The sequence below is a fragment of the Myotis nattereri genome, assembly GCF_964212035.1.
Source record: "Myotis nattereri genome assembly, chromosome: 7".
Taxonomy (NCBI): domain Eukaryota; kingdom Metazoa; phylum Chordata; class Mammalia; order Chiroptera; family Vespertilionidae; genus Myotis; species Myotis nattereri.
In genome coordinates, this window is record NC_138082.1 from 89,537,798 (window position 1) to 89,549,885 (window position 12,088).

The following is a 12,088-nucleotide window of genomic DNA, read 5'->3' on the forward strand; positions in this document are numbered from 1 at the left end:
GTCTAGCTAAAGCACAGATACATTACAGACAACTGAATTGAAGCAGAGGATGAAGTTCACACAGTTATCATTTACTTGATGTGCAGATGGTGACTATCTACAAATGGCTTATATGGAAAAGGGCAATATTTGGGGATCAGTGCTATTGACCGCAGGGCTTCAGACTAACACCATCTGGCCTCTAGTATTAATCAGACTGTGTACTTCTACTCCTCACGATGCAGCTCTCCCAGCTCTGGGAGCCCAGCTGGCCTTTACCTAATTAATGCTTTCCCTGAATGTAGCTCATTCCTGGGTTTGACACATTCTGCAGCATGTAATCATTGTAACATGACTGTTTGTTAAAAATCACTATTAATTCCCTTTTTCACTGTTACAGATTTTATCTTTTAGAAATGTTTTGGGGGTCAGTCCTACTAGCTAATTCCTTCAGACAGCTGCCCGCATGTGTGGTAAATAGTGTGAGGACCTGTGAGGTGCTCCACGAGGCCTTGGATAAACAGTGGTTAGCGGGGCAGGCAGAGCTCCTGTCTCCACGGACTGTGCAACCTGGTGGTGAGAGGAGCCTTGGGCAACCAACTGTATAGACATATGATTAACACCCATTGTCATGGGCTGAATTGTGCCCCTCCCCAAATGCACATGCTGACATCCTAACCCCCAATGCCAAAGAATGTGCCTGCATTTGGAAACAGGACCTTGAAGAGGTAATTAAGGTAAAATGAGTGCATATGAGCAGACTCCTATACAATATGCTCCATGTCCTTGCAAGAGTAGGATAGTAGGAAACAAATGGGCACAGAGGGAAGACCGTGTGAAGGCACAAGGAGCAGACAACCTCCTCCCAGCCAGGAGAGAGGCCCTCAGGAGAAATCAACCCTAACGACACCTTGATTTTAAAATCCTACGCTAAAGAACTGTGAGACAATAAATTTCTAAGACACCTAATCTGCAATGTTTTGTATGGCAGTCCTAGCAAACTAATGCATACATATACACACATACTTAGGTTCAATGCCACAAAGCAAACTCTCTAGAAGACTGGATAACAGGGCATCTGGCCTGCTATTGCAAGGCTTCGTGAAAGAATAACAGTTGTTATGAATTCTAAAGAATAAGTGGGATCCTGTTGACCATAGTTGTAGAATGACTTATTTAATTGAAACACAAGAATCACCAAATAAATATAATTTACTAGAGGTCCAGTGCACAAAAATTTGTGCACTCGGGGGGTAAGGGGGGTCCCTCAGCCTGGTCTGTGCTCTCTCGCAGTCTGGGACACCTTGGGAGATAACGCCCTGCTGGCTTAGACCTGCTCCCGGGTGGCAGGGGGCAGGCCCAATCCCTAGGTGCAGCCCCTGGTCGGGCTCAGATCAGGGCCGATTGGGGAGTTAGGGCGCTGCCCCTGTCATGCACAGAGCAGGGCGAGTTAGGGCGCTGCCCCTGTCATGCACAGAGCAGGGCAATCGGGAGGTTGTGATGCCACCCTCAGTCACGCTCAGGGTAGGGCCAATTGGGGGGTTGGGGCACCGTCCCCTGTCACACTCAAGGCAGGGTCAATGGGGAGGTTGTGGTGCCACCCCCTGTCATGCACAGAGGAGGGCCAATCAGGGGGTTGGGGCGCCGCTCTCTATCACCCACAGAGCAGGGCCGATCAGGGGGTTGGGAATTTTCCCCCTGTCACTCACAGAGTAGGGCCGATAGGGGAATTGGGGCACCGCCCCCTGTCACCCACAGAGCAGGGCCGATCAGGGGGTTGGGGTTCTGCCACTGTCACACTCAGGGCAGGGCCAATGGGGAGGTTATGGCTCTACCCCATCATACACAGAGCAGGGCCCGTGGGGTGGGGGTTGGGGCGCTGCCCTCTATTACCCACAGAGCAGGCCCGATCAGGGGGTTGGGGCACAGCACCCTGTCACACACAGAGCCACAGGGCGATCAGAGGGTTGGGGAGCTCCCCCTATCAGGCACAGAGCAGGGCTGATCAGGGGGTTGGTGTGCCTTCCCCGTCACAACAGAGCAGAATGGATAGGGAGGTTGTGGCCCCGCCCCCTGTCACACACAGAGTTGCAGGGCGATCAGGGGGTTTGGGCGCTGCCCCCTGTCACACTGATCCTGGTGCCAGGAGGCCTCTCAGCTCCGCTGATCCCAGTGCTGGGAGGCCTGGTGGCTCTGCTGATCCTGGTGCTGGGAGGCATATTACCCTTTTACTATATAGGATAGAGGCCTGGTGCATGGGTGGGGGCTGGCTGGTTTGCCCTGAAGGGTGTCCTGGATCAGGATAGAGATCCCCACTGGGGTGCCTGGCCAGCCTGGGTGAGGGGATGATGGCTGTTTGCAGCTGCTCACACACCCTTCAGGGTGGGGGTCCCCACTGGGGTGCCTGGCCAGTCTGGGTGAGGGGCTGAGGGCTGTTTTCAGACTGAAGCTCCCAACCACTCTTTTTTTTCTTTTTTTTTTTATTCTGGGCCAGCTTTAGCTTTGAGGCTTGGCTCCAGCTCTTAGGCCTCCACTGCTGAAAGCAGATTTCTGGCCTTTGTTTACCTTCTGTATTTGAAACAATGTCGCAATCCTGCTGGCTGAAGCCCAGCAGGTTTCTGGGGTTTTGTTTAGCTTCTATATTTGTAACATAGTTGCTTAGAGTTGCAGCTCAGAGCCCGGCAGCGGCAGGCGGGGAACGTTGTAGTCCTCCATCACTGAAGCAAGCAAGCCTCATGTTTGCTTTAAGCTGCCTGGCTGCCGGCCACCATCTTGGCTGGCAGTTAATTTGCATATTGCCCTGATTAGCCAATGGGAAGGGCAGCGGTTGTACGCTAATTACCATGTTTCTCTTTTATTAGATAGGACTAGATAGGATAGCTGCTGATTAAGGTTATTTTATTAGAATTTTGTCACCTCTTCAGCTAGAGAAAGAACAAGTCAAATGCAGAAGTCTACTAAGTATAGAAAATTAACTACTGATTAGAATGGATTGCTTCATTGTTATTTTTGTAAAGCCTTCTCATTCTTACTATTTAAGAAACTAGAGAAATACTGAGAAATTATAATGTGGTTGAGGAAATATGAAGAACACCATTGTTTGTTCCTATGAGGAATTAAATGGACTGAGCTGAGATGGCCTTTTCAATAAGTCACTTACTTGCCTGAAATGAAAACTTCTCCATGGCACCTGGTTGATTCCTGGACCTTTGCTAGTTGTGTTTCCTTTTGCCCAGGAATTCTGTGCCTGGCAATGGGCCTCACCTTCCTATAATCATTAGTGGTGCCCAGCTGCCGGGCAGAGGTCCTGTCTGAGGCTTCCTTCCCCATCTCTGGGTCCCATTATGTGGCACCGAGACTCATCCCCAAATGCTGAGAATTCCACTCTATGATGGAAGCCCTAGTGACATGAGAGCAGCATGCAGTGAAGCTGGAAAGCTCTGAATGGGATACTCTCTAATGAAAACCAAGAGTGGTTTCTCTGCCATTTGATCTTATTGTATGTGTTCTGCATCCTGCAGTGACATAAACGCTCATCTGTGAGAGAGCGTGTCCCATGTTCAAAGACCATTATTATGTCTCTGTCTTATTTTCTCTCCACATAAAGCAGCTCTAGTACCTCTATGGATACAATTTGAATGCCTTTCATTTTCTGATACCTCCTCACCAACACTGTGCCCTGACTCTCCAAAGAAACAAACCAGGTGGTCTCCTTTACCTCTATAAAACTTCCCAATTTTCAGTAATTCAGGCGTGGATAATACCAGGCTCCATTCTAAGCATCTTCTTAAGAGCCTTTAAAACGGCAGCTATTCCCTTTTTAAAAATAGAACATGGTACCTATTGTTCAATGAACAGGTGTGGACTTGAGAGACAGAGTCCGCCAGTACATAGTACCTCAGGAGAAGTGCTAAAGAGCTGAGATTTAAAACGTTTATAGTAGGAAAACCAGATGTTGGTCCATTAAGTGGAGGTTTGCCTGAATGGCTGCTCTGAGTCCTGAAGGGGGAAAGGGCAAGGATCAACATGCGGTGGGACTCCTTGCAGGTACCCCCCCTCCGCTCCGGTGCAGCCCCCAGGTTTCCATGGGGTTTAGGGTGCAGGGGTGACCTGAGTGGGACCGGCCGCACAGTAGAGGCCAGAGGCTTTGGAAGCAGACAGACAGCCTCCTCCTAGCGGCTATGTCACTTAGTTCCCGTAGTGCTTAGCTGATGTTCTTACTATAGAATCAGCATCAAGTCTCTGGAAAAGTCTTTAGAAAGTATGTCGCACATAGAAAATAAATGTTGGGGTGTGGGAGTGTGTGTGTTCACAGGTGTGTGTTGACATGCAGATATGTGTGGTTTACTTTATAGCAGTACACAGCAGCCTGAGCTAAATGAGACCACAAGTCTGCCAAGACGACAAGCGCTCCCTCTGTGTCAGTCCTCCGTCACAGAAGATTCTGGAAATAAGAGTACCACCGAGTAACAGAACTGTTTTGGGAAAATTCAACTTTTGATCCTAAATAGCCTCTTCTCATTAATAGCCTATTGTACATTTGTCTGCAAATCTTTCCTCTAAAGCAGGATGTTTTTGCATTTGAATTATTTAAGCAATTGCCAGTGTGAAAACATGACTATGGATGGCGGCAAGATGTAGTATAAAGACCACGCACATGGAATCCAAAGGAAAGGCCTGAGGGGGGACCCATCTTGGTCATTATAAGTTAATTCTGATTCTCAGTTTGCTCCTGTGCATGTCGGCAAACTGACACCTGCCTCCTAGTGTTATGAGCGGATTTTTCCATTACCTGGCAGGTGATAGCTCAAGCTCTGGCCTCAGGAGGCCCATGGCATTGTTGATTCTACTCCCACGTCACCTCTGGGGACATGGTGCCCTTGGTTTCTCCTCGCATGCACATGTGTATGACTCTCAAGAAGGAAGACGACAAAAATGGAAAATAAGGGAAAATACAAGGGAGGCATCACACTGTCCTCCTTCACTGTTTGGAACGCTGTCCCGCAGAGCAACGGCGTTCAGTTCCCTCCTATTGTGAGGATGCCTTTCGCTTGCACTCCTCTCCCTGGGCGCCATGCAGAAAGCTCCAAGTGACCCGGAACCCAGGCACGTAGCACAGACCTCTGGAGCAGGAGTGGCTGGGCCAGGCGCCGGGTCCTGCCTCTCCCAGGGTCGCCTGCTCATTGTGGCCAAGGCACTAGGAACACCGGGACCTTTCTGAAATAAACCTGGAGAAGCTGGATCCCTGCTCAATTGATAGAGTGTGGTGCTATTTCCCATTTCCTGTGATTACCATGTGTCAAGGGTAGCCCATGGTCCCTCAGAAACTATTGGGGCAATGGTCATTACTTTCTAGTTTCTTATGGGAATTTGTTGTCTCTTATAAAGGCAATACTATCTCAAGTTCCAGGGAAATAAGTCTCCTTAAAAATGTAAGGGAGAGGAAAGCTGTTTCCGTTTGTTTGTATCTTTGTTTTTTATCCCCTCTGTAGAAAAATGCCAGCAGACACAAAACCTTGATCCATTTCGAAGAAAGATTAAAGAAGCTCAATTTTTCCAAAATGGAGAGAAGAATCAAGCTTCTGAGACACATCTGAGGCACTCAGCACATTTTTAAAACCCCCTTCTACTCATTTCTTGAGAGAGCTCTGAAATAACTAATTATTTCCCCTTCTTTGCTGGGTTCCTGGCAGCTTGGACCAGCCACTCTCTCACTCAGAAACATTCTTTCTTGGACTGGCATGTGCTTAATAATACTGGCCGCACCTGGGTGCTTCTGAGCAAGGGGCCGCCAGGGCTTGCACTATATTAAAACTGCATTTTTGACCTGAGGCTGACAAGTCTCTGTACTCAAACATTTTGCCGATTGGATAGAAATTGCCCAGTGCCAGTTTATGTTTTTCTACTTCAAATAAGGATAATTGAGGTTTAACTTTTATAACTGGACACATAAAATATTATGATTCTAAGTTATTAATTCATCACCATTACAGGAAATCTTATACATTTCATAAAAGTCCCGTGACTGCACACATTCACGTAGCTTTTCTGACTCTATGGCATGAGGCCTTTTCTAGCGATAGGTCTTGAGTCAGTATGGGAAGGAGAAACATTGCGCAATAGCTTCCTGGCATGCTCAGGATTCTAGACATCACAGGCTTGTGATGGAGGAATTGGTTTTATCTTCTTTTTCAGGTAGACTCTCAGAGGGTCCCACTGACCCATGGCTTCTACCCACCCCTGCACATTCTCTCGGCTTAGGAAGGACTAGACTTACTGACTTGGTTCTAATGAACAGAACACGGCAAAGTGGTGGGAGACCACTTCCAGGACTGGGTTCCACATAGACCAGGCTCTGTCCTGGGTGCCCTCTCCCTCTGCCTGTGGCTCCCTCCCTCTGGGTAAGAGTGCTGTCAGCATGGGCAGCCTCTGCAGAGGCCAAGGGGATGAGCATGCACATGACCTTCTGAACCTGCCCACAGCACAGGAGTGAGCATGGAAGCAGACCACTCCTAGTTGTACCTTGAGATGACTGTGCCCTTCCAGCCAGGCTCACCCAGTCAAGGAGACCTGGAGGCCTACTCTTAGATACTGAGGCATCTCACTTACAACCACTGAATCTTGCTGTAAGTTGTCATACAGCCCTAGGTAACCAACACACTACCACTTATGTAAAGACATTACAGTTTATCAAGGACTAAAGAGTAGCAAGGAGAAGAGGTGCCTCTTTTTTTAATCCTCACCTGAGGATATTTTTCCCATTAATTTTCAGAGAGTGGAAGGCAGGGAGGAAGAGAGAGAGAAACATGGACATGACAGATACACATCCATTGGTTGCCTCCCAATCGAACCTGTAACCAAGGTATGTGCCCTTGACGGGGATCGAACCTGCGATGTTCTAATCACCAAGCCAAACCAGCCAGGGCGAGAGGTGCCTTTTGAACCTGTCTGATTCCAAGACCCAGGCATCGCAGCTATCCCCAGGGGTTGGAGGCATCTGCGACTCTCCCATAGTCTGACCTAATCTTGATTGTTAAGTAACATCCTTTACAATTTAACTTGAATTTCTCTAATTTATTTGGATCACAAAACTCACAGTCTAGCGTGGGAAGGAAGTCATTTAAATTAAATGAAAATGCAATGTTGTGCAATATCCTGGATGAACTTTGGCCCAGGGTATGTGGCGGAGGGAATCTGAATCACACTGTGTATCCAGGGGGGGCTGATCAAAGGGATGCTGGCCTCATAGCATGCCTCAGCCCTAACCCAAGGCAGGGCAGGTGGTCTGACCTCCATAGGTACTCATTAACTTAGTCAGCATCTCTTGTGGCAAGTCAGAGGTGCCAGTGAGACAATAGATGGAGAAGGCCGGGAAGTCCCACCGTTTTGTTGAAGAAACGGCAGAGCCAGAGTCATGTTCTCAGACGGGCTCCATGTTGCTATCCTTAGAATCGGTACCATGTCGCTGCAGACAGTGAGTGCTCTCAGATGCCAACTATTTAAGGACAATTTTAAGTCTCATCATAGCCAGATGCCATCTGTAGCAGCACTCTCTTAATAACTTAAAAATGTATATTTAGAAATATTTTTTTTAAAACTCACTAACTTTTACTTGAAATAGAATGAGGTGGCTGAAAACGTTGATGGTGGGGGAGCATACAGCAAAGCTACAGAATGAGGTCAGACAGATTCAAGATGAAACTGGTCATCGCCGGTAGCCATGTGAGCTGGGAAGTTGCTTAGCTTCCAGTCTCCAGCCTCCAGGAACCTTCGTCTGTAAAGTGAGGGCAATGCCTTACCTGAGCGAGCATGGTGACGATTCTTTGGCATAGACCCTGCCTGTGGAGACCAGCAAAGTGCTCTGTGAACTGTCTCCATTCTGCTCCACGGTGCTAGATGGGACTCTCATTCCTGCTTCCCAGCTCAAAGCGCTGAGGGATGGGGAAGTGTAGAGGCTTGCCCAGCTACAGCTGCTGCCCGTGGGGCGGACTGAGAGCCTCTGTGAGCACTGGGTCAGCCCCCAGCCCTGGAGCTGGAGTCTGTACACGTTGGTCAGAACCTCAACACATTCGTTGATTTGGCTGAATCAGAAACTGACCTAGAGGTAGTGAGCAGATGGTACCTGTGAGGATTTCCGCTGCCCGTCTTGTCGTTTTCTGAATCAGGAGCCTCAGGGTCCCGGCCTCCAGGCTCAGCAGCAGGGCCCCCGAGCCCTCAGACAGCTCTGTGGACAGAAGCAGCCCATCCTTGTTCCACGTTCGAAACTGGAAACCCACTGAGAGCCCATCGATGTTGGGGGTGCCAGGCAGCAGCAGGTAACTGCTGCTGGAGTTCACAAATGTGATGGGAACAATTTGTGGTTCGGAGCAGGAAAAAGTGACATTGCCCTGGAAAATAATAAAAATCAAACATATAAAAGCCATTTTTTTATTCTGCAACCTGACAGCTGATATAAACCACCACCTGGAGCTGACCTTCATTTCAGGATCAGTTCACATTCAGCTGCAAGATTTTAAAGGAAAAATGTGTCAGCTTTGTTCATATACACCCCCAAGGTGGTTTCCATACCTGGGCCAAGGTTCACGGTGCTGCCTGCAAAGGGGGCCATCCAGGACCTGGGAGGGTGGGGGATGGCAAGCATCCCTGCATTTTAGAGAACCAGATATAAAATAATTACATCCATTCACTGAACAAATATGTATTGTAAGTCACCTATGTGCCAAGCACAAGGATCATTTTTAAAGAGATACACCTGAAAAACAGATACAATGTGGAATGTGCTAAAGGAAAGATAGACACTAGCTCTTGGTGCTTCTTATTTTTTTTAATATATTTTATTGAGTTTTTACAGAAAGGAAGGGAGAGGGATAGAGAGTTAGAAACATCGATGAGAGAGAAACATTGATCAGCTGCCTCCTGCACACCCCCTACTGAGGATGTGCCCACAACCAAGGTACATGCCTTGATCGGAATCGAACCCGGGACCTTTCAGTCTACAGGCCGATGCTCTCTCCACTGAGCCAAACTGGCTAGGGAATTCCTGGGGATTCTTAGAAGAAATCAGGACACAAGTGAAGTTTTCACCAGAGAAGTGATGCTTCCTGGAGGAAGTGGGCAAGAGGGGCAGGATGTGCCCTCAACCTTTTCAGCAAAATGCACGTGGATGTGTAAAGCTTTAGAGAAATTACAAAATGGCCTTCCTGGGGAACTACAGGGAACTTGACATTTCTAAACATTACGTGGGGCAGAGAGGGTCAGGGGCATGAGGCAGTGTTTAAAAGCCCGTTTGTGCTTGCTAATGTTATCATTCAAACTCAGAAGCAGCTGAGTGGCTTTGGCCGTATTTTTAACTCATTAAGAATGTTTTCGGAGACACAGGCAGTAGAGGGTGGAATGTTAAGTGTGCATCCACTAGAACCAGAAAGAAGAGGAAGATGATTATCGTCTGCACAGGTGAGGAGAACTGCTCCACGGTTGCCTGCAATGACTAGAGTAAGCTTCTGCAGCGGGAAGTTACAGAGAAAAGGGATGTGCCCACCTGAGCCATGTGCAGGACTCACTTCTACTAGGTGAATGAGGAGGTAGCAGGGGTGCCTTATAAATTGTGAAGAGGTGTTACATTATGAAAACCATTTGGATTTTTTATCTCAAACCCCATAGCCAACCGCATGCTGTTTTCCATCCCTATCATTCATCAATTTTAGACACAAACTAATCCCTACGACAATGCAGCAAATGTACCCAGGTGAGTGTAACGCCAGCATGTCAAACTCGCAGCCCACGGGCCGCATGCCTTGTTTATTTGGCCCGTGTTAGCCTTTAAGTTTTACATGCCTGGTGAAACGCAATATTTTCATCTAAATAGTCATAGACGCATCAAGTTCCAGGTAAATCCTTCCTCCCAAGGCCGGCTGGCCAGTGCCACTTATGCAAGAGTCAGGTATTTCCACAGGGAGAGCACCTGGCTTGGCCAGCTGCTGAGTTCAATTTCCCCTAAGGTGTCAGGTAGAGGGGTTAGGTACTAGTGCACTTCTGAGTTCCAGAGCAGGTGAATGGTGCAGCGCCAAACATTTCAGAATCTGGAAACACCTCCCTCAGTCCCAAGCACACTCACGATTGTCTGGTATTTCTGAAACCACGCAGCAGTCTCCACACAACCTTCTACCAACAGTCTGTTTCCAGTGGTGCACTCCGCAAGCAGGCTGCCATGAGCATATCCTTGCATTAATCATTGGCTCTGGTTGCTTAGATGTTTTCTTCTCTGAAGTTTAGGTCCCCAGAAGGTAATTAATGTGTCAAAGGGTAAAGCTCCTGCTATCTATCAAACATGCCCACTGTTCCGGCAGGAGGCGGAGCACTTCCACGCAGAGCCATCCATTCTGCACAATAATCTTGTGTGGGTTTAACGAATGCACCAACCGGACTTCCAAAAGGGAGGCAATTGCACAAAAGCCCCCTCAGCAGGGACAGGGAGCCCAGCCCAGCCTACCTGACCTGAGGTGGAGGCCTTAGCTTCCATCTCTGACACCTCCCTCTTCCGTACTGGCTTCCACCATTTAAGAATCTACCCACTTGCTCATGACATTGCATTGTTGTTTCAATGTGCTTTTATTTGGTTTCTGGTGGGTTTCCATTCAAGAATGACACTGTCCCCACTGCTGGCAGATTCATGGAGGCGGGCTCTCTTCCGGGAGAATCAAAATCACAAATGCTGCTCTAGAGGTCAAGAGAGGGCAGGAACCTTTCTTCCCCCTTTCCTTCCTGAGGTCAGTTTCACATCCTCTGGTGACCAACTCGCCAGAGCAAAGCTGTACCCCAGGTTGAGGCTGTGTAGAGGGAATGGTTGGCCAGCAGTGATAGGCTGTAGGCAGAAGCGCGGGGGTCACAGCAATGCCCCTCTTCCCTTCTCCTGTGGGGCCAGGGACTTTTCTCTTACCCATTAGTTCTCCTGGCTCATCCAATAATGCAAATGGCATAAAGCAGACTAGCAGCAGCCCTGGCCAGGTGGCTTGGTTGGTTGGATGGTGACCCATACACCAAAAGGCTGTGGGTCTGATTCCTTGTCAGGGCACATACTTAGATTGTGGGTTGGATGCCAGTAGGCAACCAATCGATGTTTCTCTCTCTTTTCCTCTCTCTCTCTCAAAGTCAATAAAACCATATGCTTGGGTGAGGATAATAAAACACACACAAAAACATTGAAATTCTAATAGGAGAAAATCAAATGTATAATGCATGTGCATGAGGGATTCACATCAACATGAAAATTCTAAAACCAGTGATGCCAAATATGGTATAAATGTCATTTTGGACAAAGGGGAAAGGGGGAAATGGGTTTGAGACTTCAAAGCGGTAATAGGCATTTCGTAGGTAACTGAGAAAGTGGCAAACACATTCTTGCTAGACCAGTCAGAAACAGTGGGACAGAGGGAAACCAGGCGGAGAGACTGGCCTGGACACACCCTGCCTACCACACTCAATCCACATGTGCTCAAGTGAATAAGCGGAGGTGAGTATAATCTTCCCCCCACCCCCCGCAGGTTTGTTTTTTTTTTTTATTTTTTTATCTGAGTTCCTTTAAGAAGGAAGGGGAACGTGAACCAAACCAAACAAACACACTCTTCCTGAGTGCCTGGAGCTTCACTTGATTTCAGCTTGAAATACCCCCCACCCCCATGCCAGGTTGCCACACTCTGAGGACACTCATTTGGGATCCCACATCCTATGGGTGAAAAATCCGGTGTTTAGATCAATCCTAGCCATTTTCCTTGTGTCCTCTGGATTGGAAGCCATGGAAGTGGGGTCTCTGGACACTTGGGGTCCTGAGGAGCTGAGATTCTCCCCTTACTTGATCAGCTCCCTCACATCTGCCTGGGACCTCCCTGCTCAGATGCACTTCGTCCTAGTGAATGTCTAACGGGCACCGACCTCTTGTTCAACAGGCCAGAGGACTCAGCATTTCATGAGGGGCATGCATGTGACACTCAAGTGTCCCTGGCTAGATTCTGGTGGCAAGGACTCCAAATACAGCCCGAGTTCCTCTCCCTGGTGAAGGGAAGCTGTGTGATGACCAACACAACCTGAAAATGCATTGGGGTGTGTACTCGGC

At 48.3% G+C, this 12,088-nt stretch overlaps 1 protein-coding gene across 1 annotated transcript in view; it reads right to left on the reverse strand.

The window, feature by feature from the left end:
• Positions 1-12,088, reverse strand: part of CNTNAP5 (contactin associated protein family member 5) — an 865,111-nt gene that overhangs the window by 405,336 nt on the left and 447,687 nt on the right. The window contains 1 exon segment of the mRNA XM_081095918.1: positions 8,102-8,366. Within this exon segment, the coding sequence (XP_080952044.1) occupies positions 8,102-8,366 (265 nt within the window).